The 27,796-nt window shown below is 29.7% G+C and overlaps 2 protein-coding genes across 2 annotated transcripts; both read left to right on the forward strand.

Annotated features, from left to right (window-relative positions):
• The first annotated feature begins 228 nt into the window (after window positions 1–228).
• LOC135950466 (uncharacterized) lies at window positions 229–1,318 on the forward strand. Its single transcript, XM_065500006.1, has 5 exons — window positions 229–324; window positions 407–483; window positions 548–851; window positions 939–1,049; window positions 1,121–1,318. The coding sequence occupies exons 1-5, from the start codon at window positions 229–231 to the stop codon at window positions 1,316–1,318; spliced, it is 786 nt and encodes a 261-aa protein (XP_065356078.1).
• A 19,442-nt stretch (window positions 1,319–20,760) lies between these two features.
• Window positions 20,761–27,262, forward strand: LOC135950467 (uncharacterized). The gene is made up of 6 exons (XM_065500007.1): window positions 20,761–20,846; window positions 25,822–26,158; window positions 26,236–26,327; window positions 26,396–26,699; window positions 26,780–26,890; window positions 26,964–27,262. Exons 1-6 carry the CDS (start codon window positions 20,761–20,763, stop codon window positions 27,159–27,161), a joined length of 1,128 nt encoding a protein of 375 aa, XP_065356079.1. The 3' UTR covers window positions 27,162–27,262.
• Window positions 27,263–27,796: the final 534 nt, after the last annotated feature.

Below are 27,796 nucleotides of genomic sequence, written 5' to 3' on the forward strand. Positions count from 1 at the left end.
TTTCTAAATATTTACAGATCTTCGAAAAAAGCTTTCTGAAGCATCCCCTTTTTTGAACAAATGCAGTCTATTGAATTATCTTGTAACTATAGAAGTAACTATAGAAAATTTTTCGAATGCGTTCAACTGAATTGGAATATTATTTCCGAAAGTAATGCTCAATTTTCATGGTGTGACTCTTTAAATTCGAGTAATTTATTGTTATCGGCGAAAGTAAATATTTATGAGATGATTTTGGCTGTAATGTGTTTCGATTTGGAAGTAGACTCTCTCCGAGTTATTAATTACAACGTGCAATATTCTCAAAACACTAACGCAGAAATGGTAAGTGTGTTATAAAGAACCGATACTTAATGCGATGTATATCATTATCATAAAATGTATTTTATTCCTTTAAACAAATTAGATCAGGAATATGAAATTGAATGACTTGCTAGGTTATTCACCGCAAGTTTTAAAAACTAAAAAGTCTTTACCATTAACGTAAGTTTAGGGTTTAAACAAAATATAAAAACAAAAATATTTAAACATCAAATGTATTTTGCAGCAATGAATTATTACAACAAAATTTAAAGGATTTAAGTCGATTAAATCCACTAGTGTCATTCGCCGACCTAGAGGTATCGTCCATTGTACAGGGCCATTCGTATGCAAAATATTTCAAAGAGTACAATGATTTTTTAAATATTATATGGTGGCGCAATTTACGTCTGGGAAACTGGAAACTTTTCATTAATACTTTGGAAAACTATGCCGGCAAAAATAGTTTTCAAATCTTTACCGGAACTTCGCACATGCTTGAACTTCCGCTAAATTTAACACACAAACAAAGTAAAAAACTTGAACTGAAGGTAAGGTAAGGTGTGCCACCACAGCAGAATCTTTAAGATTTAAATATGTTTAAATTACACATTCATTGTTTCCATTATTTATTACAGATTGATTCGAAAAATCTAACTATACCAGCCTACATTTGGTCTTATGTTAAGTCCATTGATGGTCGTAACCAAGATTTTATAATTGTTGGTTACAATTCGCCCTTTGCAGAGGTAAATATTTTGTAATAATTTGCATTAATCTTTTCGAATAATTATCAAATATTTTTTTCCATGATTACCAGTTTTTTACCTTGAAAGATATAATATTTTGTCCTGACATCTGCTCAAAAATACCCTGGTTAGAGGACATACACACTGCATTCCGTTATACATTTGCTGGAATTATGTTTTGTTGCTCTACGAATTTCATTAAGATCACAAAATATCTAAACGGATTTCCAACGGATGTTTTTGATAAAACTTTTAACAATTTGCTATAGAAATCTAGGATCCATAGCATTTTTAATTGAATTAGATTTTATATATGTACATTAGGGATATGTATAACTAATTTTGGCGAAATTTTTCGCATACCACTACGTGATGGCCAATACATTGCAATGTTGTATAAGTAATGAAAATCTTTTTTTTTAGGTCATTTGGAATCAAAAACATCACGCACCAACAACAATTTCTAAAATAAACCAAATTTTTTTAAAGAGTTATACAAATACAAAATTAATATTATAGTAAGAATTGTGCTAAATTTCCCAATTACACAGTGCAACAGTGAAAAAAACACAAGATCATGACAGTATAGGTTCGACTCTACTACCAAAGTGTAATAAAACCTTGTACTCAGTTTGTCCATTTTGGTGACCGATTTTTTTTTTGATGGGCCCCCAAAGTTTCTGAAAAACAGTGGGGCCTCTAAAAAACAGTGGGGCCTCAGTTTTTGGTTAACAGCTAATTCAGACTTTGTGATACGGCTTAACTTTATATGGCAATAATATAGCTAAGAGTCCGCCAAATAAATTTTGTTAAAATTTTTTTTCCAAAAAATAGCTTTTTCGTGCACTTATGTTGAAAAAATATAAGAAGAACATTTTTTTTTTTTACTTTTTTTAGAAAAACTTCCAGGTTCTCCTAACAATATTTAACAAAGTTGTAGCTTCGGTAAAGTTGAACAACTCTTGAGAACATACCAATGCATTCTGAACGTGTATAGTCACTATAAATAGCACACAGGTTCTCCTAACAATATTTAACAAAGTTGTAGCTTCGGTAAAGTTGAACAACTCTTGAGAACATACCAATGCATTCTGAACGTGTATAGTCACTATAAATAGCACACAAAGTTCACTTTGTACCTTAACAATTTTCGTTTTTACTATTTTTTGGCGCTAAAACAAAGATTTTTTGTTAAAATAGTATGATCAAGTCCACACTTCTATGTTGTGCTGTATTATTTACTCGGCTGAGGTGTTCGGAATGGGGATCAGTGAGTGGACCCTCAATGTCACACATTTAAAGAAAAATCTCCAAAAAGCCATTTGTGATCCGAATGAAATTAAAAATTTAGATAGTCCTTGAGAAGGTATACAAAAATATGCTTTTATCTGTAGGTTATCTCTTTTAGTTCAAGAGATATTTAAGTTTAATTTTGTTTTTAAATTTTGCTCGATCTTTTTTTTGTATTTTATATATGATGGGCCTACGAAAGTTCGAAATTTGTTTTTTATATATGACGTATATTTGCGATAAAATTCTAAAGAAAATAAAACAAACCCTGAAAATAAAACAAACCTGAGTTTTTTAAGTTTTTTCCCAAAAAAGTCTCCATATATTTTCTTTTATAAAAAACAAATTTTCTTCGTGGCTTTATATATTTTTTATGATCTGGAAAGAGAACTTAATGCAAAAACGTATAAAGTAAAATTTGACTAACTTAAGCGGACATTGTAGCCCCCAGCCCTATCCAAACTTGGCCAATTTTGAAAAAAAATTTTAGGTTTGAGTAAAAAATTCTAAAAACGCAAAGCACCGATCCTTAAAAACTCGTCATATTTGTATAGCCCTATATATTGTTTATATACATACAAAATGTTTTTTACTATCATACATAACAAAGAATGGCAACATTAGTGTTGCCATTGACTTAAGAACATTTAGATCTATATTACTTCCAAATTTTATTGTGATGTCTGTAACTCTTCAAATTTTACATTAATTCAAAGTTTTTATTTTTCTTGATGGAAAATCACCATTTTATAATATTATTAGTTTTTAAGGTAAAATACGTCCGAAAAAACACAAAATTAATTCATTTCACTAAAATGTCAATCTCCAAGTCATAAGTTTTCCACCGATATCAAATACTTATATAAAAAGCTTATATTTACTATTCAGAAGCTCCACAAACCTTGCCCACTTTCTAAAATTTCATATCTTGCATCAAGCCGGTGTTGATTGATCAAGATTGGATAAAGTGATGCGCCCGGATCATACCGATAATGATTTGCCCATTCTTCGTTATTCCAGTACAATAGAGAAGTTTACACTCGAACATACATTTTTAACAAACAATTTTTATTTTAGAGTCAAAAAAAAAATAGTACAAAACTAAAATTTTTAAGCTACAAAGTGATTTTTGACTGCTATTTAGAATGCCTATATATGTTCGGATTGCATTGACATGTTCACAGGAGTTATTCAGATTTACCGTAGCTACAACTTTGCAAAATATTATTATTGAAAAATTGGAAGTTATTTTAAAAAAAGGGTTTTACTACCCTTTGGTAGTAGAGTCCAACCTGATCTTGTGTTTTTCCAAAAGTCTTCATTTGTTGCATAGTGTTATTGATAAATTCACTGACATTTATTGTTGGGGGATAAGCTAGTTCCTATGCGCATTTCACTGGTTGCTAAATTACATATATCTCAATTGTTTTACCGTATAGAAATTCATACTTCAAAACATAGATAAACATTGATACAGACTTTTATTAAGTGTATATCTTATATTTTATATATACGAAGATGCCCATCGTTTTTCTGTTATAGTCCTTTAAACTTGGGTCTCAAATATACTGATATTTTTTTTTCTAAGAACATTACATAGCTTGCCAAAAAAAGACCGTCGAAGCCCGTTTATATATCTAGACCCTACTGTAACTTGAAATATAGTAAATACAGATCTTTTTAAAAATTTTGTTTCAGAAACACATGAAAATGTATTTTTTTAATTCTGTTCGGAAAAATTTTTTTTTTGGAATCGGAAAAATTATATAAATAATTTAAACTTTTTTTTTCAAGTGTGCTTTTTATTTAAATCTTTTGAAATATGTCCGCAGTTGTTACTAATTATAAAACAACCTAAAGAAGGAGCAAAATGTTTTATATTTCAAAATAATTGAAAATATTTAACAAAAAACTTTATTGCATTTGGTGCAATTTTTTAACAACAGCGAAAAAAATAATACCATGTTTTTCATATTTTTATACCCTCCACCAACATAAGTGGTGAATGAGGGTATATATAAGTTTGTCATTCCGTGTGTAACATTGAGAAATATTCATCTGAGACCCAACAAAGTATATATATTATTGATCCTTATGAAATTCTAAGTCGATTGAGCCATGTCCGTCTGTCCGTCTGTCCGTCTGTCTGTCTGTGTAAAACATGCTCACGTCCAAAATAGGCAACGAAAATTGGTAAACTTGCAATTCATATTGAAATTCAGAAAAATCGGTTCAGTGGAACCAGAGTTAAGAACCAAAATCTAAGACAACCTAAAAAAAAACTTGATAATTTTAAAATTGTTTTTGTTATTTGTGCAAATATATTGCAGATAATACCATCAAATTTTACACACGTTATTTTTATGTTAAAAGGACTAACTCTGGTAAAAATTATAAGAATCGGTTCCTGATTTCTCCTAGCCCTCATACAAATTTCTTCCCGAAATATGGTTGTATGGTCTGTAAATTCCTATAAAATTGTAGTATCCACACAAAATTCAGTAAAAATATTTTCGTGCTTAAAAAATTTATAACATCAAATTATTTGTGGATCGTCCCATATTTGACCATAGCCGCCATATAAAGTTCACTTCCGAAAATCACTTAAATAAGCATAAATGTCTTATAAATATCGCTATTAAGGTGAAATTCGTCATAAATAGTCCCCATATATACCAAAATCGCTATACCTAATTCTATGAAGATCGGTCCATAATTGGTTATAGCTCCCATATAAGGACCACTTTCGAAAAACTCATTAACCTACATAAATATCTAAAAAATATCAATATCAAAACAAAATTTTACACAAATCTGTAATTTATATTTAGAAATCATACTACAGGATTTTGTGAATATCGATCCATATTTGACCATAGCTCCCATATAAGGTCCACTTCCGAAAATCAGTTAAGTACTCATAAATCTCTTATAAATACCTCTATCATTTGACACAAATAATACTCATATACATAGAAATCACTCTACCAAATTTTACGCAGATTGACCGATAATTGCTCATAGCTCCCCTATAAGGCCCATTTCCGAAAAATATATTAACCTTAATAAATATTTAAAACAAATCGATATTTTAAATGAAATTACGCACAGATCAGTAATTTTTATCCAGCAATCATACTACTGGATTTTGTGAATATCGGTCCATATTTAACCATAGCTCCCATATAAGGTCCACTCCTGAAAATCACTAAAATCCTCATAAATAAGTTATCAGGTTGAAATTCGAAACAAATTTGTTCAATATATACAAAAATCGATGTATCAAATTTTACTATGATAGGTCCCATATAAGTCCCACAACCAAATATTTTGAAATTTGTCTAAATATATTTGTATACCCTCCACCACCCTTTATTATACTCTGTTTCTTCACTTGACGTTAAAAAGGAAAAATGTTGATCCAAACGTATTAACTAATTATTAAGTATATAAATTGTTAAATTTCATACGTTTCAATATGAATTTCAATTATAAATTGCTGAATTATATACAATCTTTATGTACTTTTGAAACAAAATAGTTTCTGCGTAAACTAGTATTTCTAACAATTTTTTTATATTATTTCAGTTGTTATACCATCATATTTTGGTGGAGGGTATTTAAGATTCGGCACGGCCGAATATAGTACTCTTACTTGTTTAATGCTGTATTCGACTATTATCAAGCTTAAAAATATGTACAAATACATAAATGACTTCGGTTATTAGCATATACAGTGGTAGACATAAGTCTACGTACGACCACAATTTTTGCCACTTTATAAGAGAAAACCCGGTAAATAAAAAAATAATAATGCAGTTATGTTTGAAATCTATTTTTATTGCTATGCACCAAAAGAAATGTTGTTGCAATGTAAACTTGCAAAATTATTCATAAAAAACAATAAAAAAAACATTGACAAAAGTCTACATACGACCACAGCATATCCTGTTTTTTTTTTAATACTACAGATAATCAAGCTTTGGTAGCCCAAAGAAACTACATCGTAGAGATGTAATCTTCATTTTAAAAGAAGTCAACAAAAACTCAAAAGTAAATACCACAAAATTGGCCAAAGAACTCGCAACAAGATCAGAAGCTATTGTTCATCCACGAACAACTCAAAGAACCTTAAATAATAATGGTAATTAAAGCAGAACTCCTCGTAAATTATCGAACGGATTGCAAACTTCGTTTGGAATTCGGTCAAAAGCACTTTGAAAAGGACATGGAATTCTGGAAGCGAGTTTTGTTCACTGATGAGTTGAAGTATAAAATATTTGGAAGTGTTGGAGAGAGATAAAGTATGGCGCAAAACAAATACAGTGTGATGGTTTGGGGTACTGTCGCTGCTTCTGGAGTGGGAAAGTTAGTGATTATTGGGGGTAATATGGATCGTTATCAATACAAATCCATTTTGGAACAAAATTTGAGAGCATCCGTTGATATTTTAACTCTTGGTTAAAGTTGGATTTTTCAGCAAGATAACGATCCGAAACATTGGTCTCAAATTGTCAAAGATTGGCTACTCTACCATGCCCCATGACAATTGTACACACCACCTCAAAGCCCGGACTTAAATGTTATTGAGCGCGTGTGGGAAATTCTACAACGGAAGATCCGAAAACATCTTATTACTTGTGCACCAATGTTAGAGGAGAACCTTCCAGAAGAATGGCAAAGTATAACGTCCGCAGAACTGGAAAATTTAGTTGCTTCGATGCCCAGACGCTTATAGATACCCAACGAAATATTGAATTTAATGAAAATTTGTATTCGCTGAAAAATGTTTATTTAGTGTACAGATCGTATGTAGACTTTTGTCAACATATTTTTTTAATATTTTGTGAATAATTGTTATAGTAATAAAAATGCATTTGAAATAAAACTGCATCATTACTATTACTTATTATAGTTTAGAAGTCCGGGAGTTACGAAAATAATGGTCGTACGTAGACTTTTGTGGGTCACTGTACATACATACATATTTTATGGAAATTTTTAACAAATTTTGATTCATAACTTCTTAACTAATGGAGTATCCAGATTAATAATTTTTACAAATACATATGGGGCCTTTGATGTCAAGTGAACCAACTTTTGGAATCGATGTCTTCCGATCGGTATGAAATTCAGACACAATTTTCCAACAAGATCGGTCGAGAACTGTCTGAGTAAGTGGGGGTCAAAATTTGACATTTTTATGTCTTGAGTTACAAAATATTTATTTTGATAGATATCCAACTCGCATCCCACTAAGCGACCAAATAGGTCTTCAAGGAAAATGTCAATGCTTTATTTTAAGAAAAAAGGCCCATTTTGAAAAAAAAAAATTAAATAAGGTTTTGATTTCGGAAAAAAAATTTAAAATTTTTTTTATTTTTTTTAAATTTTTTTTTTGAAAGTTTGAAAAAATAGCTATCTAAACTATTTGGGACACATTTTGTTAAGAACATTAGGTAATAAGTTTCATGGATGAGAAAAACTCTTACTTGGCCAAAATGTCAAATTTTGACCCTTTTCCACAGATCTTGTTTAAAAATTCTGTCTGAATTACTATCCAATACTTTGGTGAAAATTTCATCCCGATCGGAAGACATCGATTTCAAAAGTTGGCATGAAATGCACCATACATTAAATACAAATATTTTTGTGTTCTAAACTTTTCTAGTTTATTACAATTAACATTAAGGTTAGAAAATAAATAATGTATTTTTTATTACATTAGAAAATAATTTTAGATAGACTAAATATAGTATATTGTAAATCATTACGGTAAGGGTAGCGAAGCACACCGAGTTTTAGCTAGTTATTAAAAAACATGTAAGAGAGCTATATTCGGCTGTGCCGATTCTTATATACCATTCACCAAATTATACTTCAAAATAAAAATTTTAAATATTTTTAGGTAAACCAAATTATTTTTTTTAATTTTTTGGGAAAATTTTTTTTCTAATTGTTTTTCTAAAATTTTTGAAATTTTAAAATTTTGAGAAAAAAAACTGTTGGTGAAAAAAAAATTCGGGTTAAAAAATATTTTTTTCCGATTTTGACCCATTGTAGGTCCAACTTACTAAGGTATGTAAGGCCACATTCACACTAGGCAAGTTAGTTGCGCAAGTCTATTGCCCAACAACAAAACAGCATGCTAAATTTTCTTCTCCTCAACCCGACATTACCTCTGGTATCTATAAACACAAGAGACTTGCGCAACTAAATTGCCTAGTGTGAAAGGGGTCTAAGTTATTTGGAGGCTTCGGAAAGTTTTAACAGACAGACAATCGACTTAAAATTTCATAAGGATCAATAATATATGTACATTACAGTGGGTCAATTTTTTTCTCGACAAAGCGGTTATAAAAATCGTAATATACGATGAATTCTAAGAAGTTTTGCCGAAGAAACCATGGGTCTAAAATCAAAATGGAGCTTCCCATTTTTAACGCGAAAATTTTCCTTTCGTATTTTATATTTTTGTTTAAATATACTTATGTACATTTTATTAAGCCTTTTAAGAAACTTGACTATGTTTGGGATTGTACGATAGGAAAGAAAGGCAAAAAAGATGAATCTTTACAAATGGAGAAGATTAACATTAAACTGCACCCGAGGATGGTTACAAAATCTCATATTGTAGTTGTGCGAGTACCTAAAACCGATATTTTAGGTCACAGTGGAGGAAATGAAAAATAAAACAAGTACGAGTACTATATTCGGCCTTGCCGAATCTTAAATACCCTCCACCTAAATATGATGGTATAACAACTGAAATAATATAACAATTGTTAGTAAGACTAGTTTACGCAGAAGATATTTTATTTCAAATGTAGATATTTATTTGAAATTCCGATTAGAACGTATGAAATTTATGTCCTTAATAATAAGTTAATACGTTTGGATCAACAGATTTTAAAAATTACTGATCTCTGTACTATTTTGGTTCAATGTGTGAAACCTATGACCTATTATGGGTCTAAGTATTTGAGTGTTATTTTTGTACAATTTCATATAAACAACGCCATTTACAAGAGTGGATCTTATATGGGAGCTATGGCGAATTATTGACCAATATTTAAAAAATCTTGTACTACGATTCTTGGATACAAATTACTGATCGGTGTAAAATTTTGGTTCAGTACAGATTATTTTGGATATTTGTGCAGGTTATTGTGTTTCCCGGAAGTTCTTATATGGAGGCTATGGCCAATAATGGGCCTATCATCGTAACATTTGGTACATCGATTTTTGTATATATAGAACAAATTTGTTTCGAATTTCAACCTGATAACTATATTTGTGCGTAATTTGATTTTGATATCGATTTGTTTCAAATATTTATTAAGGTTAATATCTTTTTCGGAAATGGGCCTTATATGGGAACTATGACCAATTATTGGCCAATCTGCGTAAAATTTGGTACAGTTATTTCTATGTATATGCTTATTATTTTATTAATTAATTTTAGCATGATAAAGCTATTTATAAGAGATTTATGAGTACTTAACTGATTTTCAGAAGTGAACCTTAAATGGGAGCTATGGTCAACTATGGACCGATATTCAAAAAATTCTGTAGTATAATTTCTAAATACAAACTAGAGATTTGTATAAAATTTTGTTTTGATATTGATATTTTTTAGATATGTATGTAGGTTAATGTGTTTTTCGAAAGTGGTCCTTATATGGGAGCTGTAACCATATATAGGCCGATCTTCATATAATTAGGTATAGCGATTTTGGTATATATGGGGACTATGTATGATGAATTTAAACTTAATAGCGATATTTATAAGAAATTTATGCTTATTTAAGTGATTTTCGGAAGTGAACTTTATATGGTCAAATCAGGGCCGATCAACAAAAAATTGGGTGTTGTGATTTTTTTAAGCACGAAACTTATTTTTCCTGAATTTTGTGTGGATACTGCAATTTGGTAGGCATTTACAGACCACAGAACCATATTTCGCGAAGAAATTTGTATGGGGGCTAGGAGAAATAATGGACCGATTCCTATAATTTTTACCAGAGTTAGTCCTTTTAACATAAAAATAACGTGTGTAAAATTTGATGGTATTATCGGCAATGTATTTGCAGAAATAACAAAAACAATTTTAAAATTATCATGTTTTTTTTAGGTTGTCTCACATTTTTGTTCATAACTCTTGTTTCACTGAACCGATTTTGCTAATTTTCAATACCAAACTGCTTAGGAGAACACTAAACATATTTCTTGCAAGTTTACCGATTTTGTTTGTCTATTTTGGACGTGAGCGTGTTTTACAGAGACAGACGGACAGGCAGACGGACATAGCTCAATCGAATTAGAATTTCATAAGGATGAATAATATATATACTTTGTTGGGTCTCAGATGAATATTTCTCAATGTAACACACGGAATAACAAACTTATATATACCCTCATTCACCACTTATGGTGGTGGAGGGTATAAAAAGGTGCAAATGAACTTGTAAGTTCTAAACCAATAATCCGATTTTAATAAAATTTCTCACGACTATAGAGTTGTTATTGAGCATAAGTTTTAAATTCAGACTTTCAACATTAAGTTGGGGCGGAGCCTCAAGGCCCCAAATTGGGATGTCTCGGGTATATTAAAAATTAAAAAAGATTTTTGAATCATTTAAATAAAATATCGATACTTCGGTATCGATTTTTAAATAATTCTTTCCTTATAATACTAATAAATTTATTGTTAATTAAAGGAAATATATTTGAAAAAATCGGGAGAGATTTGGATCCGTAATTTGCAAAAATAAAGACCAAGGTAAGTAAAAAACATAAAATTTTAATTTTCAATGGTGAATATCTCGTAAACTATTTTTTGTAGCTCTCTTCAAGTAGATTCCAAATATATACAAATATTTCTAATCGGATAGAGAACAAAAGTTTTGCATTATTTTTAATTTATAATATACCCGAGGCACCCCAATTTGGGTTCTTGAGACTCCGCCTTAGTGTTGAAAATCCAAATTCAAAACATAAGCCTAGAAACACCCCCTCTATAGTCGTGGGAAATTTTATTAAAATCGGATTATCGGTTTAGAACTTACAAGTTTATTTGCACCTTTTTTATTTTTCATTTCCCCCACTGTGACCTAAAATATCGGTTATAGGTTCTGGCACAACCACAATATGAGATTTTGTAACCATCCTCGGGTGTAGTTTATTGATAATCTCTTCCATTTGCAAAGATTCATCTTTTTTGCCTTTCTTTCCTATCGAACAATCCCAAACATAGTCAAGTTTCTAAAAAGGCTCAATAAAATGTTATCATATTTAAACAAAAATATAAAATACGAAAGGAAAACTTTTGCGTTAAAAATGGGAAGCTCGGTTTTGATTTTAGACCCTTGGTTTCTTCGGCAAACATTCTTAGAATTCATCGTAGTTTACGATTTTGATAACCGCTTCTTGCATTTTTTTTGGCTCCATACGAATTGACCCATTCTAGTGTACATGTTTTGTTGGGTCTTAGATGATTATTTCTCAATGTTACACATGGAATGACAAACTTATAAATACACTCATTCACCATTTGCGGTGGTGGGGGGTATAAAAAACAGAAATAAAATAGAAAAATATTGAAGTTAGATATTGGAAACAGTTCATCTGTTTTATTTTTTGGAAAACCTAACAATCTGGTAATCTTAGGGCCGTTTTCTCATTAGGAGATTATATTTATTCGCAACGAAAAACAGCAGATTAAAGAAATTTGGCTTTCTCAACAGTTGTGTCCGCGTACTTGATAATTTGTAATAATTTGTACAAATTATCACTGGAAGTTACGGGATTCCGTTCGTTTACTTTTAAAAACTTGTAACCAGAGAACAAGAGAGTGTTAAAAGTAACAGTTCGTAGATAGAGAACATGATATTTTTTACTGGACATTTTTTGTCCAGTAAAAAATATCAACATAAAAAACGTTTAAAACATATGGTTGCAAATGCAAACAAAACTAAAAAGTTGAAAATTAATACAATTTACAAGTTTTGCAATGAAAATAAGTAAAATAGCCCAAAACAAACGTTTTAAATTAATTTATAATAAAATACAACTTATTATTTATATTACAAATTGTTGTTACTGGATATTTTTTACTGGAAAGTACGCGAACACACCTAATGTCTCATTTTCTTCTATTCTGTCGCAAAGCTAATCCAACCTCATCTGCCAATTATTTATTTATCGTACAGATAAATTCAATCAGCTGACTGCTGTTCATAGTTTTTATGTGTTTGTGTTTTTGTAAACGATATTAAATAGATTTTATAAAAAAAAAAGTTTAATTAACATTAATTTGATGGAGGATGAACTCGAACAACATGAGTTCCAAGTGAATGCTAAAAGAGTTTATCATGCCAGGCCTAATTACCTGGCAGACATGCAGGATAATGAATTTTTCTAAAGATTTCGACTGTCGATGGCCACATTAAACAGCTGATTTATGTAAACATGTTGTCACTTGAAGGCAGGATTCCCAACTTTCACATCTAATTTGAGAGGTATTACCAACTGAAAATAATGTGTTTTGTCGGTATATTGAGAGAACCAAAATTGTTAACGAACAGTTTATCGGCCTAATAAATTTATGTCGACATTTAGTAAGAGGCAGTTTGTCGATACATTGAGAAAACGGGCCTTAGTATTTACGCTTTTTTTGGTAATAAAAGCAAGATATATTTAATTTAATAGTTTGTTTACACAGAATACACACAGTTGGATTATTGGATTGATATGCATATTAGGGTGGCCCTTAATAAACGAAAGTTGGATTTTGGCCATTCTCACCCCCCAGTTTGGTGAACATTAGTAAAAAAATCATCCTGAAAAAATTTTAGGTAAATCGGTTGGGGTTAAGACGTGCCGCAAGCCCTCTGAAGTTTTGAGATGCATTTACAAGGGGAAAAAATTCATTTTTTTCAGTTTTTGTAAAAATTTTGCCATTAAAAAATTACTTTTGTAATTCAATTTAAAAGAATCGAAATGTGTACGTAATTGTCGTTCTAATGAGACATAAAAAACAGAAATCGGTTAAAAAATTTTAAAGTTATTAAAAATTCGCCAGGCCATTAACGTGTCTCAGGCCACTAGAACAAGAAATGTTGGAACAAAATTAACATATTTTGAGAAATATTAAAATAAAAGCTCATTTTTACTTAAAATATGTCCATATTTACTTGTATATGAGTTTTTGTCTTCGTAGGATACCGTTAACCTATTCTTAGGTATGAACAAAAAAATTTAATTTTTTTAACGGCAGTTTCAAAACTCCATTTTCAAATTTTTAAAAATTTTGTTAAACAAATTTCAGAATTTTTTGATCATCTCATTGGGATTTATTAAGAGTATAATAGGGAATTAAATCGTGAAAAAATTATGAAAATATCTCTTATAGTTTTTCCGTACCTGCGATTTAAATTTTGAAATTTTCGAGAAAAAACAATTATTTGGCAATTTTTAGGCCAATGAGCTCTATTTTCTTACTCTTATGAATTTTAAGCAAAACTTAATTAGAATATTATAGTCCAGATAATTCTAAATATACTCTGAAACTTTTACTAAAATCAAAAAACGTTAACCCTTAAATCGTGAAGGTCAAAGGTCAAATTTTTCAATATTTGGAATTTCTCTTGGAAAGATTTTGAAATGTTCGAAATGTTGAATATTTTTGGGCCGATTTTGATGAAATTTAACAAAAATATAACACAAAGCCTAGTATTTACAAAAGCAGCAGAAAAATTAAAATTAACCCTATATAGCACTTGGTGTTAAAATGACCCCAAACTTCTAAAACCATAAAAAATTATGATTTTAAAAGTTTGGTGTCATTTTAACCCCAAGTGCCATTAAGCGTTAATTTCCATTCTTGTGCTGTTATTATAAACCCTAGAGTTTATGTTATATTTTTGTTAAATTTCATCAAAATCGGCCCAAAAATATACAACATTTCGATCATTTCGAAATCTTTCCAAGAGAAATTCCAAATATTGAAAAATTTTACCTTTGACCTTCACGATTTAAGGGTTAACGTCTTCCGATTTTAGTAGAAGTTTCAGAGTATATTTTGAATTATCTGGACTATAATATTCTGAAAAGGTTTTACTTAAAATTCATAAGAGTAAGGAAATAGAGCTCATTGGCCTAAAAATTGCCAAATAATTGGTTTTTCTCGAAAATTTCAAAATTTAAATCGCAGGTACGGAAAAACTATAAGAGATATTTTCATAATTTTTTCACATTTTTATTCCCTATTATACTCTTAATAAATCCCAATGAGATGATCAAAAAATTCTGAAATTTGTTTAACAAAATTTTTAAAAATTTGAAAATGGAGTTTTGAAACTGCCGTTAAAAAAATTAAATTTTTTTGTTCATACCTAAGAATAGGTTAACGGTATCCTACGAAGACAAAAACTCATATACAAGTAAATATGGACATATTTTAAGTAAAAATGAGCTTTTATTTTAATATTTCTCAAAATAGGTTAATTTTGTTCCTACATTTCATGTTCTAGTGGCCTGAGCCACGTTAATGGCCTGGCGAATTTTTAATAACTTTAACATTTTTTGACCGATTTCTGTTTTTTATGTCTCATTAGAACGACAATTACGTACACATTTCGATTCTTTTAAATTAAATTACAAAAGTAATTTTTTAATGGCAACATTTTTACAAAAACTGAAAAAAATGCATTTTTTCCCCTTGTAAATGCATCTCAAAACTTCAGAGAGCTTGCGGCACGTCTTAACCCCAACCGATTTACCTAAAATTTTTTCAGGATAATTTTTTTGCTAATGTTCACCAAACTGGAGGGTGAGAATGGCCAAAATCCAACTTTCGTTTATTAAGGGCCACCCTAATGCATATACTTAAATATTTTGTTTACAACTTGTCTGTAGCTACATACATATGTATGAATGTATATATATATATTGGTTCTATTATAATTGTAGTATAACCCTTAATATACCCCGCAGTTACGCAATTAGTCAGATTTTTACAGATTTTTTACACATTAGAAGTAATTTATTGGAGAGTTGTCGGAGGAAGCTTTGTTTTTAAGCAATCGGTTATTGAACTGTCTATGGGTGTCTTTTTAACTGACTATTTGTGGTCAATTAGTACCCGTACATTTAAAAACAAGTAAGAAAGTATGGTCGGTCAAGCCCGACCTACACCAAGTAAATGAGTAAAAATATTTTTCTTTTAAAATATCTATAATTTATATTCGTGAGTGATTTTCGGAAGTGGGCCTTATATGTGAGCTATGACCAATTATGAACCGATCACCATGAAATTAGGTCATGTGATTTATGTCTATATGAAAGTTATTTATGTTGAATTTTGTGTATATATCAAAATTTTAAAGTGATTTAAGCACGTTAAAGTGATTTTCGGAAGCGGGTCTATATGGGAGCTATGACTAATTATGGACCGATCGTAACAAAATTTGGTGACATGAATTTTGTATATATACAACTTATTTGTAGCGAAATTTGTGTAGATACATATATAAATTAAACATATATGACCGATAAAGTCCAATTTTGGAAGGACATTTTTATGGGGGCTAGGTGAAATAATGGACCGATTTCAGCCAGTTTCAATAGACTTGGTCCTTGGGCCAAAAAAAAAATAATATGTACTAAATTTGATCGAAATATCTTCAAAATTGCGACCTGTACTCTGCGCACAAGGTTTACATGGACAGCCAGCCAGCCAGACGGTCGGAATGACATCGTTTAATCGACTCAGAAAGTGATTCTAAAGTCGATCGGTATACTTTAAGGTGGGTGTTAGACCAATATTTTTGGGCGTTACAAACATCTGCACAAATGCATTTACCCTCCCCACTATGGTGGTGTAGGGTATAATAACTAGTTATGTAGCTGATGAAGTAACCAGTTAGGTAGCTAGTAATTTAACTTTTGTTTAAGAAAAAAACAAACACAAACTGAGAAGCGTTTTGCTTGTCTGCAGAAACACCCAGAGTCTCTGGCAGGAATCGAACCCGCAACCCTTGGATTGATAGTCCAGAACAATATCGTCTTGTTTATCTGGGCACTGACTCTATGTAACCGGTATGTGAATCCAATGCTCTGACTACTTTGTACCAGCTATAAGACTGTCTCATTGTAATCCATAACCGTCAGTTGACAATCTGCTTAGGATATGTTCGTGTTAAAATACTTAGTCACGTAGCTAGTTACGTAACTATTTGTCAACCTTAATGATAGGTAAAATCACTAGTTCGGTATAGTCTCCTAGAACTGCAGGGTACCTCTTAAGATTGTATTTTACATATTTAACTAAATTGTATATAGAATATTTGTTTATATTATATGATAATAAATTATATCAGCACTTTCTTAATCACTCACATATGCTCACTCATTATACATAAAATTGTACGGTATACACGATCAGTTCCATATAATATTAATTTAGTTCCTCGTGAAACTTCTTATCGAAATGTTCAACATAAATTTAAAATTTTTAATAATTTTGGAATTCTTCATTCTCCTTAATTCACCAACTGTACAATGTCATTGTGATATTCATGTTCCGACTGCTTCGAAAGGAGTTCCACGATTTGAAATACAAATTGGCAAAACTAAACTGGAAGTAAATGCTACAAATGGTATATTCGTAGTCGGTAACGGTTCAAACGTGACAGGATTTTGCGAAACATACTTTAGGTAAGAGTTAGAAAATATTATTCGTGCTCGATTCGTTATTTAAAAACATTTGATAATAATGGGAATTGCTAAATTGTTCAACAATCAACTCAAAAAAGCGTAACCACTTTTTTCGCACAAATTTGTTTGACGTGTTTACTCTTACAAGTGTTTTGTAAGATCAAACAGCATCAAATAAAATAAAACTAAATTTTTTATTTTGAATCAGCCTAAGTAAAATAAGTTTTGGAATTAAATATGTACAAGAATTTAAATGTGTTTTATTTAGTGGTTACTAGGGTGGCCCTTAATAAACGAAAGTTGAATTTTGGCCATTTTCACCCCCCAGTTTGGTGAACATTAGTAAAAAAATCATCCTGAAAAAATTTTAGGTAAATCGGTTGGGGTTAAGACGTGCCGCAAGCCCTCTGAAGTTTTGTGATGCGTTTACAAGGGGAAAAAATGCATTTCTTTCAGTTTTTGTAAAAATTTTGGCATTAAAAAATTACGTTTGCAATTTAATTGAAAATAATAGAAATGTGTATGTAATTGTCGTTCTAATGAGACATAAAAAACAGAAATTGATCAAAAAATTTTAAAGTTGTTAAAAATTTGCCAGGTCATTAACGTGTCTCAGGCAACTAGAACCAGAAATGTAGGAACAAAATTAAAATATTTTGATAAATATTAAAAAAAGCTTATTTTTACTTAAAATATATCCATATTTACTTGTGTATGAGTTTTTGTCTTCGTAGAATACCGTTAACCTATTCGCAGGTATGACCAATCAAATAAATTTTTTTAACGGCAGTTTCAAAACTCCATTTTCAAATTTTTAAAAATTTTGTTAAACAAATTTCAGAATTTTTTGATCATCTCATTGGAATTTATTGAGAATATAATAGGGAAACAAATTGTGAAAAAATTATGAAAATATCTCTTATAGTTTTTCAGTACCTGCGATTTAAATTTTAAAACAATTACGTACACATTTCTATTCTTTTAAATTAAATTGAAAAAGTAATTTTTTAATGCCAAAATTTTTACAACAACTGAAAAAATTAATTTTTCCTCTTGGTACGTCTTAACCCCAACCGATTTACCTAAAATTTTTTCAGGATGATTTTTTTTACTAATGTTCACCAAACTGGGGGGGTGAGAATGGCCAAAATCCAACTTTCGTTTATTAAGGGCCACCCTAGTGGTTACGTCTTTTACGTCAAATATTTGTCATGTGTGACCCTACCTTAAGAGTCTATGCCAAATGGTAGCAAAGTAGTATGGTAACTTATAATTTACATATTTTTTGACTCTGATAAATTTTGACAATTGTATAGAAAATTCAAAATACATACATATGTATGTATGTACAATGGGTTAGTCCGTTTTTTTAAATATTTCAGGAGGGACAAAAAACTGTCCGATTTTGTTTGTATTAATTTTTTTAAGTCTGGGCAATTGCATGTCATCGTACGTGACATTTTATATGCCTATAGAGTGGAATAGATTTTGCAAAAATAAGAGACTTTGAAGAGGGTACTATATTTAAAAAAAGTAATAAGTCCTTTCGAAACATTGTTGTCCAAAATATTTAATGTACAATGGACTGAACATATGAATACTTAGGGGACAGCATGAATACTTCCACAGAATCAAAATGTAATAAAAAAAAAACGTTTTTAAGTATCAAGTGTTCAGGTTAAATAGGAAAATAAAATAAAAACTAGATAAAACAAGCGAACTAGCGGGAGCAATTGATATGCCACTAGCGGTCAGTCGGGCGGCGGGGTTCTTGTTCGCGTTGTCCTATGTCCTATTTAACATTCGACATTCACAAATATTTGTTATAGACTCCCTAAACTACAACAACATGAAGTAAAATTAGGTTGATTTAAAACAAAAGATTATAAAAACTTGACCCGATATTTTCAACCTAAAAGTGTATAAATTTGACCATAACTGTATGACCGATCTCCTAGATGTTATGGAGACGGAATGCCTCTTTATGCACCCTTCCATTGATCTTATTAGGCAAATTAGAATAAGATCCCTATTCTGTACACACACTTACACTTTCTCACATCACGAAAACTTCAACAAAATATTTATAGTTCCATAATTAATTTCATAATTTTATTCATATAAAAAGTTTAGATTTACTAAGCATATTATTATTTGAAATTAAAATATTTATTCTTAAAAATTCATTAAAAATCCGTTCAGGAATAGATTTCAATATAAAATAACACTTAACTTTCAATTATTTGATTATTCGATTATAACAATAAAGATAGAATTTAATAAATGTGTAACAATATAAACAAATTTAACAAAATTCTTTAGGGCTGTACTAATATATTTAGATTATAGTGTAAATAAGTAACAAAAACAAGATCAATAAATGCATGGCTTAATGATCATTAAAAATAAAAAGATCGTTGAAAAATAAGAAGAAGGTCGCACAAAAAAGAATAACAAAATATATTATTTTATGGCTTTACTAAATGCATTTTTGGGTAACACCTAACCCTCGAATGACGGTGTTAATGGAATATTATTTAGTAAAAATTTAATTGGAGGATAATGTCATTGTTGTTGTTACTTTTTTAACTATTTAATTTGAAATGTATGCAAAACAAAAATATATTGAAAAATTATAAAATTCACTCACCAATTTAGGGTATCTGAATGCTGAATGTTGAGGCCCCGACAATCCGCTGCAGATTTCTTAAGCAAATTATGTTGAAAGTTAATTTTTTGTTTTGCATGTACAAAATGATTCCATAACGGTGATTAACACTAATTAACTTAAATAGAAACTTATTTTAATGGTGTTTCTGAACAGTGATATAAATGTGCAATATTAGTTAAGGTTTCCAAATCATGTTTTGTTTTAATTTATAAATTTTTTAGAATTTTGAATAGGTTTAAGAATAGTTTACAGTATTTGTTTTAACATATTTTAGTGAATTTTAGGTTTTAAGATGTTGAAATTTTAACTTATTTATTATATTTTAGATTTGAGTCATTTTTATTTTATATTTGTTGTTATTTAAAAATATTTATTGCCAAAATTTTATGTAATATGAAACCATGATTTGAAAGCACTTAACACTTACTTGATGATTATTATAACTTTAATGGATGTTTTCTAGATTAATTTGGTCTTAGCTGGATTTGATTTTGGGCCGATTTACGACCAATACGATGGATTCATTTGGACTCAGTATTATTCTTTCTTCTTCTTTTGTCTATTTGAGTACACAAAACTCATATGCAAATTTCGTTTTGATAAATTTTTTGGGGTGCAATAAAAATGATACAGTGGTGGCTTGAGGAATATGTCCACCACTGTATATTAAAGTTTATAAAATGTTCCTGTTGGAAAATATTTTATTAGATTTTATCTAAATTAACCATGTGAACGTATTACCTTTCTTTGGATGTTCTCTTCAACAATTTAATCTTCCAGAATTAAATAAATGTGTGCAAAATTTTCAAGTCGTTTAGTGATTACTAATAAAATTTGATGAAATGTATAATTTAGCAAATGATCAACTGTTTTAAACTTATTTTTTTTAGCAAAATTACCTTGAATGTCGATTAATCAATTTGAATTATAATATGTAAAGATGTAGTTAATAAATAACTTTAAAGGATATTACACCAAATTTTAAAATATATAATATTTAACTTTTTTGATGTTTTTGGATTGAAGTTCAAGATGGAAAAGAAGGAAATAAGTTTTTATAAAGACAAATCACGCTATGTTTTTATGAAAGTGTTTGGAAAATATAAAAATCAACACAGGTTTGAGTATGCGTTTCTATGCGTTTTTCTGCGTTCTTATGCGTCAGGTGGATAATGCAGTTTTCAAAGATACTGTTACGTTTTAACCTTTGCAAAACGCTGGTTTATTTCCTTTAAATAAACCGGATACTTTTGATTGCAAATAAAAACCGTTTAGTAGTTTAAAAATTGTAACAACTCTTTATTTCTTTAAAATGTACAAGAACAACAGAATTAAATAGCCACACAATGTTTTTTATACACGTTTATAAATTCTCAGAATTACAGACACAATTTATAATGTACACGAATTTACTTGAAACAAACACAACACACTTTAAGGCACTTAGATGATGTTTCTTCGAAAAGCGTCTCTGATCAACTCCACTCAACTGCAACCTCTGCCACTATTTATAACACTGCATTACCATCTAGAAAGCTCTTTAACTGTCAAAGTTCGAATATTCTAGATCATACGCCATCTGTGGTGTACTTTCTACAATGTTCTTTAACTGATTATTCGAACTCGAATACAGTGTTGCCAACTTACAATCAAATCAACTGAAAGCTTTTATTTAACAATGCCCACAGATATGTTACAGTTTGCTATTACAGCACTGTTACTTGAAAGCATTATGCTACTTTTAAATCAGCCGTTAAAATCGTTATATTTGAATTCAAGTACAATTTCGTAACAATACTAACTAGTTGATCAGTGTTAAATGCAACAGTGTGTGCTAAAATATCATTCACTAAAGCATTACTGTTAAATTTAAAACATTTATTTGTAAATAATAACAACTTTTTGTATGTGATAGAAATATTCAACAAAATAATGAATATATTTCAACGAAATTTTAATGAATTATCAAAATTAGCTTTTCTAATTTATTAGCAAAAATGCATATGTTCATAAGAAAGAAAAATATGTAACAACTCATAAACAAATTGTAACAAAAGGAATAATCGTATATTACAAATATCGAGCGAAATAAGAGTATATCGTACGTGACATAAAACGGAAGTAATTTTGAGGTACATGTAGAAATATGCGAAAATTTGCGAATCATGAGAGGCGTTATTTTTTCCTTTAATTTCTTACATTAAACCAAATATTTTCATTTACAATCTTTGGATGTTTTTATAATAAATAAAATTTTATAGCCTACGTGACATACCGTACGTCACAGAATTTTTCTATAGTAAAACAATATAGATATGCCTTATTCTAATTAAATTAAAAAATTAAATATTGTCAATTTAAACTATTTTGCTCTTAAAATGTTCTAAATACCTTCACATAGACCAGACATAGTAATAAATATTTTTAAATCATCTTGAAAGAAAAGTTTCAAGGGTTTTTGTTTTTTTTTTTTGTAGCGTGGTATTGTCATTCTCGTGGTATTGCCCAAACGTAGATTTTTTATGTATTTAACCCTGGAAGGTTACTCTTCATTTTAGTACATTAAAGTTACTCTTCGTCGAATCGACGAACTATTTTAAAAAAACTTTCTAACGGAACTATTTTTAAAGTAAAAAAAAACAAAAAATATTTTTAGTTAAGCATTTTATTAAAAAAATTAGAAAAATAATGTAATACATATATAAATACAAATTATTTTTCTCTCTTAAAATTCGATACGAATTTTAACCCTTTTTTGGTTTTTTTTCAAAGTAATTAACTTTTTAAAACAGCAAAAACTTAAGAGATAGAAATAAAATTGACTTATTTCATAAAAAGCGTTTAAAGATAATCAGTCAAATAATACAAATGTAAACACATTTTTAATTATTTGCCTTGTTTTACGCATGAGACACAAAGTTCAACTCTGTGTTCACCACAGATGATTTTCTTGCATATATTACATGTAGTTTTCGTCATTCTGTGTTTGATATAGACAGAGGTGACATATTTTACGCATTTTTTTAGGTATTATATTTTGACATTTTCTTTAAAGCCTCGAGAGATTCTTGGAAATCTTTCACGCACTGTCGTCGGTTTTTGAGTTTTTGACCTTTATGGAACATATTATGATACAGAAGTATTATTTAAAATTCCCCAATATAAACACATTGCCCACCTGTTTGTTTTTCGAGAACACGAGACAATGCTGGACATTTTATCCAAAGTGTCGATACCGCATTTTGTCTGTCAAATTCTACCATGTAGGGTTTTCCCTTTTTCGGATTTGAGGCTACATTTTCATCGCAACTTGATCAAATATATACAAGTTTATTTGGTTTTGGTTTGTAGGATAATAAAGTCAGTTCATTATCGTAACAAAATATGGATTGATGCTCGCAGGCCTTTTACATAGACCATTTCCTTTGGATTTTCTCTCTTCATAAAAGTGTCAACAATAGTTAATTTATAGGGTACCAGTAGCAGTGTTTTGGCAAGGGGAACTGATGTAAACCAGTTATCCATTTCAACATTGCGATTCGTTCCATGAACAGTTTTCGGCAGCACTTTTACTCTATCTCCCAGAGAAATTGCTGTTGGATTAGAGCCCAAAAAGTCACACTAAAGTTACTCTTCGTCGTTCCGACGAGTACACACCTGTCCTATTCAACTTCAAAAAAATTAGTATTCAGCGTACGTCCGCTCATTTAGAGTTTTCGCCATTAAATAACGTTGTTGACAAAAAGAGAGTAATTTGAACACGCATAAAAATGTTATATGATAAATAGTAAATGAGCTTCGTCGATTCGACGAACAGTAACCATCCAGGGTTAATCTTGATCGAATATAAATAATCGTAGAATTCCTAAATAAAACTTTTGCAGACTTATAGACTCTTTTTGGACATGGACCATTTGCTGTTTATGATTTTCTATTTTAAATGTGGACTTAGCAAACTTGTTAATATAAAATACGTCAGAGTTATTCCATGGCTGTTTACAAAAATAACTTAATTTATACATGTTTGGACTTTTAAATTAAAATAATTAATAATAAAAAAAAACAATTCATAGCTGAGATAAATCATCATACAATTTATTTATGGTGGTTTTTGGGTAAACTTGATTTGAAATATTGTAAGTCTTCGTATTTTCTAGCTGTTATATTTCTTATTTATTTCCTGGTAAAGTTATTACAAATTCAGAAACTATATAGCGTCTATAATTTTGAGGTAAAATTTTCCAATCTTCAGAAATTGGAGGTTTAATATGTATATCACTATTTGGAGTGTACATATATCCCCTACCGCATCCTAGTTGATATAATAGGGTTTGTGAGGATTCCCAATGTATTTCATTTTGGGAATCCTCAAAACCCCATTTGGGTTTTGCTAATTTTAGCTGCTGTTTTTGGAGTTAAAATTGTTTGATTTGATATAAACTTGCAGTATACATACATATGTATATTAGTGTGTCCCAAAAAAAGTTTTTTTCTTATTTTCATGGGTGCTCAAGCATAATTTGAAAGCTTATAGGGTAGAGTATTTTTGAGATTTTTTTCAGAATTTTCGGAAGTGGTTTAGAAGTCGCTCAAGTCGAGTTTTTGCCAAAAATCGGGTTTGTCGGCCTTTTTTTGAGTTTTATTCATAACTTTGTCAAGACCCACGATATTCATTACTTTTGAGGAAACAGTTTAAAAGAAAAATTTCCATGCTTTATTTTTGTGTGCAAATATTTTTAGTTTTTGTAATGAATTGGCAAACGAAAGCTTTTATGTACACAAAATGATTTTTATACCTTACACCACCATAGTGTAATCAAACTACAAGTCGCAATTTCAAAGATAAAATTTGGTAGAAGCTTTTCTATTGGCACATGGAAGAAGCATATTGAATTTGATCCGAATCGGTTCATTATTTTTACTACCCCCCATTGACCTATCTAAAAATAGATAAAATCTCATAAATATCTTAGTTATAAAGATATCTAAACCAAATTAAGCACAAATAAGTTTTATGTAAGCTAAACTCGCGGCAACCAAATTTTGTGACGATCGGTCCATAATTAGTCATAGCTCCCATATAAGGTCCACTTCCAAAAATCACTTTAACTAGCATAAATATCTTAAAAATATTCGTATTCAAATAAAATTCAATACAAATATGTTATATATATACAAAAGTCATGTCACCAAATTGTATAACGATCGGTCCATAATTAGTCGTAGCTCCCATACAAAGCCCACTTCCGAAAATCATTTTAATGAGCACAAATCACTTAAAAATTTTTGTACATTTTAATAGAAAACTGTTAAAAGAAAATTGTTTTCCCTAAATTATTAAGAATTAATTGATCTTTCAAACTGCAATGTTATTTTTTTTTCATTTTCATAAAAATTTTAAAAGCTATAAAGCATTATTTACAGAATTTATGGAAAAATTTCGAAAAATTGTAATGTAGGGCACCTTAATGATCCAATTAATTGCAAAAACAAAAAATGTTTGCACACAAAAATAAAGCATGGACATTTTTCTTTTAAACTGTGTCCTCAAAAGTAATGAAAATTTGACAAAATTATGAAGAAAACTCAAAAAAAAGGCCGACAAACCCGATTTTTGGCAAAAACTCGACTTGAGCGACCTATAAACCACTTCCGAAAAATCTGAAAAAAATCTCAAAAATACTCTACCCTATAAGCTTTCAAATTATGCTTGAGCCCCAACACAATTTTGTTTTGGGACACCCTAATGTATATATAATAACTGAGGTAAATATTATTGATTTTATTAATAAAAAAATAGAATTCAAATATTAATTTTGTCGGCTCCTCGAATTGAAATCCATATATTTCAACCTTTAACATCAACTTTAGTGGCAGGGTTGAGCTTTAGGTTAAGGCCATTAATTATTGTACCTACATAAATTTACTAATTGAGTATTCCATAAATTTAAACGACATTTATCTTAAAGATTCCATTTCTAAATATTTACAGATCACTGCTAGATGATTTACTACTATATAAATTTACTAATTGAGTATTCCATAAATTTAAACGACATTTATCTTAAAGATTCCATTTCTAAATATTTACAGATCACTGCAAGATGTTTTACCACCGCACAATCGCAACCGCATTTTTAAACATATGCAGTCTATTGATTTATCTTGCAGAAAAAACCGATTATTTTTGATGGACTCCGATGTCTATAGACCATTTTTCGACTGCGTCCAACTGGATTGGCATATTATTTACGAAAGTAATGCTCAATTTTCTTGGTGTGACACTTTAAATTCTAGTAATTTATTCTTGTCGTCGAAAGTAACTAATGATAATCTGATTTTGGCTGCAATGTGTTTCGATTTGGAAGAAGCCTCTCTCCGAGTTATTAATTACAAGGTGCAATATTCTCAAAACACTGAAGCAGAAATGGTAAGTTTGTTATAAAGAACCGATACCTTGTCTATCATTACCATAAAATGTATTTTATGCCTTTAAAAAAAAATTAGATTAGGAATATGAAATTGAAAGAGTCGCTAGATTATACACCGCTCTCAGACGATTTACAACTTTTAAAAACTAAAAAGTCTTTATCATTAACGTAAGTTTATGGTTTAAAATAAACAAAATAAAAAACACAAATGTCTAAACTTCAAATCTATTTAACAGTAATGAATTACTACAACAAAATTTAAAGGATTTAGATCAACTAGAACCACTAGTGTCATTCGCCAACCTAGAGGTGTCGTCCATTGTACAGGGCCATTCGTATGCAAAATATTTCAAAGAGTACAATGATTTTTTGAATATTATATGGTGGCGCAATTTACGTCTGGGAAACTGGAAACTTTTCATTAATACTTTGGAAAACTATGCCGGCAACAATAATTTTCAAATGTTTACCGGAACCTCGCACATGCTTGAACTTCCGCTAAATTTAACACACACACAAAGTAAAAAACTTGAATTGAAGGTAAACTGTGACCACCACAGAATCTTTAAGATTTAAATATGTTTAATTTACACATCAATTGTTTCCATTATCTATTACAGATTGATTCGAAAAATCTAACTATACCAGCCTACATTTGGTCTTATGTTAAGTCCATTGATGGTGGTAACCAAGATTTTATAATTGTTGGTTACAATTCGCCCTTTGCAGAGGTAAATATTTTGTAATAATTTGTTTTGATTTGTTCGCATAATTACCAAATAATTTGTTTTAAATGATTTCCAGTTTTTTAACTTGGATGATATAATATTCTGTCCTGACATTTGCGCAGATATACCCTGGTTAAAGGACATACACGCATCATTCCGTTATACATTTGCTGGAATTATGTTTTGTTGCTCTACGGATTTCATGAAGACCACAAATTATTTAAATGGACTTCCAACAGATGTTTTTGATAAAACTTTTGAAAATTTGTTATAGAAATCTAGTATCCATAGCATTTTTAATTGAATTTATGAATTTAGATTTGATATAAAATACAATTAAAATTTTATAATTAATTTGAGAATTTCTATTTGTAATTGAATGGTCAATTTAAGTTCGAACAGCATTCGGACCGTCAATTATGACATTTATAATAAAAACAAGTAAGAGTACTATATTCGGCCGTGCCGAATCTTAAATACCCTCCACCTAATATAACAATTGTTAGAAAGACTAGTTTACGCAGAAGATATTTTATTTCAAATGTACAAAAAATTGTAATTCAGCAATTTATAACTGAAATTCCTATTAGAACGTATGAAATTTAACAATTTATATACTTAATAATTACTTAATACGTTTGGATCAACATTTTTCCCTTTTAACCTCAAGTGAAGAAACAGAGTATAAAAAAGGCTATATATTTAGACAAATTTCAAAATATTTGGTTGTGGGACTTATGTGGGAGCTATAACCTATTATGATTCGATTGTCATAAAATATTTTTACGTGATTTTTATGTTTTTATGTGAGAGCTGTGGCCAATTATGGACCAATATTCACAAAATTCAGTATTATGATTTTTGAATACAAATTACTGATCTGTGTACTATTTTGTTTTAATATATGGA

This window comes from Calliphora vicina, chromosome 2, assembly GCF_958450345.1.
Source record: "Calliphora vicina chromosome 2, idCalVici1.1, whole genome shotgun sequence".
Classification (NCBI taxonomy): Eukaryota; Metazoa; Arthropoda; class Insecta; order Diptera; family Calliphoridae; genus Calliphora; species Calliphora vicina.

What these genes read in the sequence shown, in the direction of transcription:
- LOC135950466 (XM_065500006.1), top strand. Translation starts at nt 229, where the DNA reads ATGATTTTGGCTGTAATGTGTTTCGATTTGGAAGTAGACTCTCTCCGA. An exon ending in AAAACACTAACGCAGAAATG is followed by an intron (nt 325 to 406) that starts GTAAGTGTGTTA and finishes TAAACAAATTAG; the next exon opens with ATCAGGAATATGAAATTGAA. An exon ending in AAAAAGTCTTTACCATTAAC is followed by an intron (nt 484 to 547) that starts GTAAGTTTAGGG and finishes TGTATTTTGCAG; the next exon opens with CAATGAATTATTACAACAAA.
- LOC135950467 (XM_065500007.1), top strand. Translation starts at nt 20,761, where the DNA reads ATGGAAAAGAAGGAAATAAGTTTTTATAAAGACAAATCACGCTATGTT. An exon ending in GTAAAAAACTTGAATTGAAG is followed by an intron (nt 26,700 to 26,779) that starts GTAAACTGTGAC and finishes TATCTATTACAG; the next exon opens with ATTGATTCGAAAAATCTAAC. An exon ending in ACAATTCGCCCTTTGCAGAG is followed by an intron (nt 26,891 to 26,963) that starts GTAAATATTTTG and finishes AATGATTTCCAG; the next exon opens with TTTTTTAACTTGGATGATAT.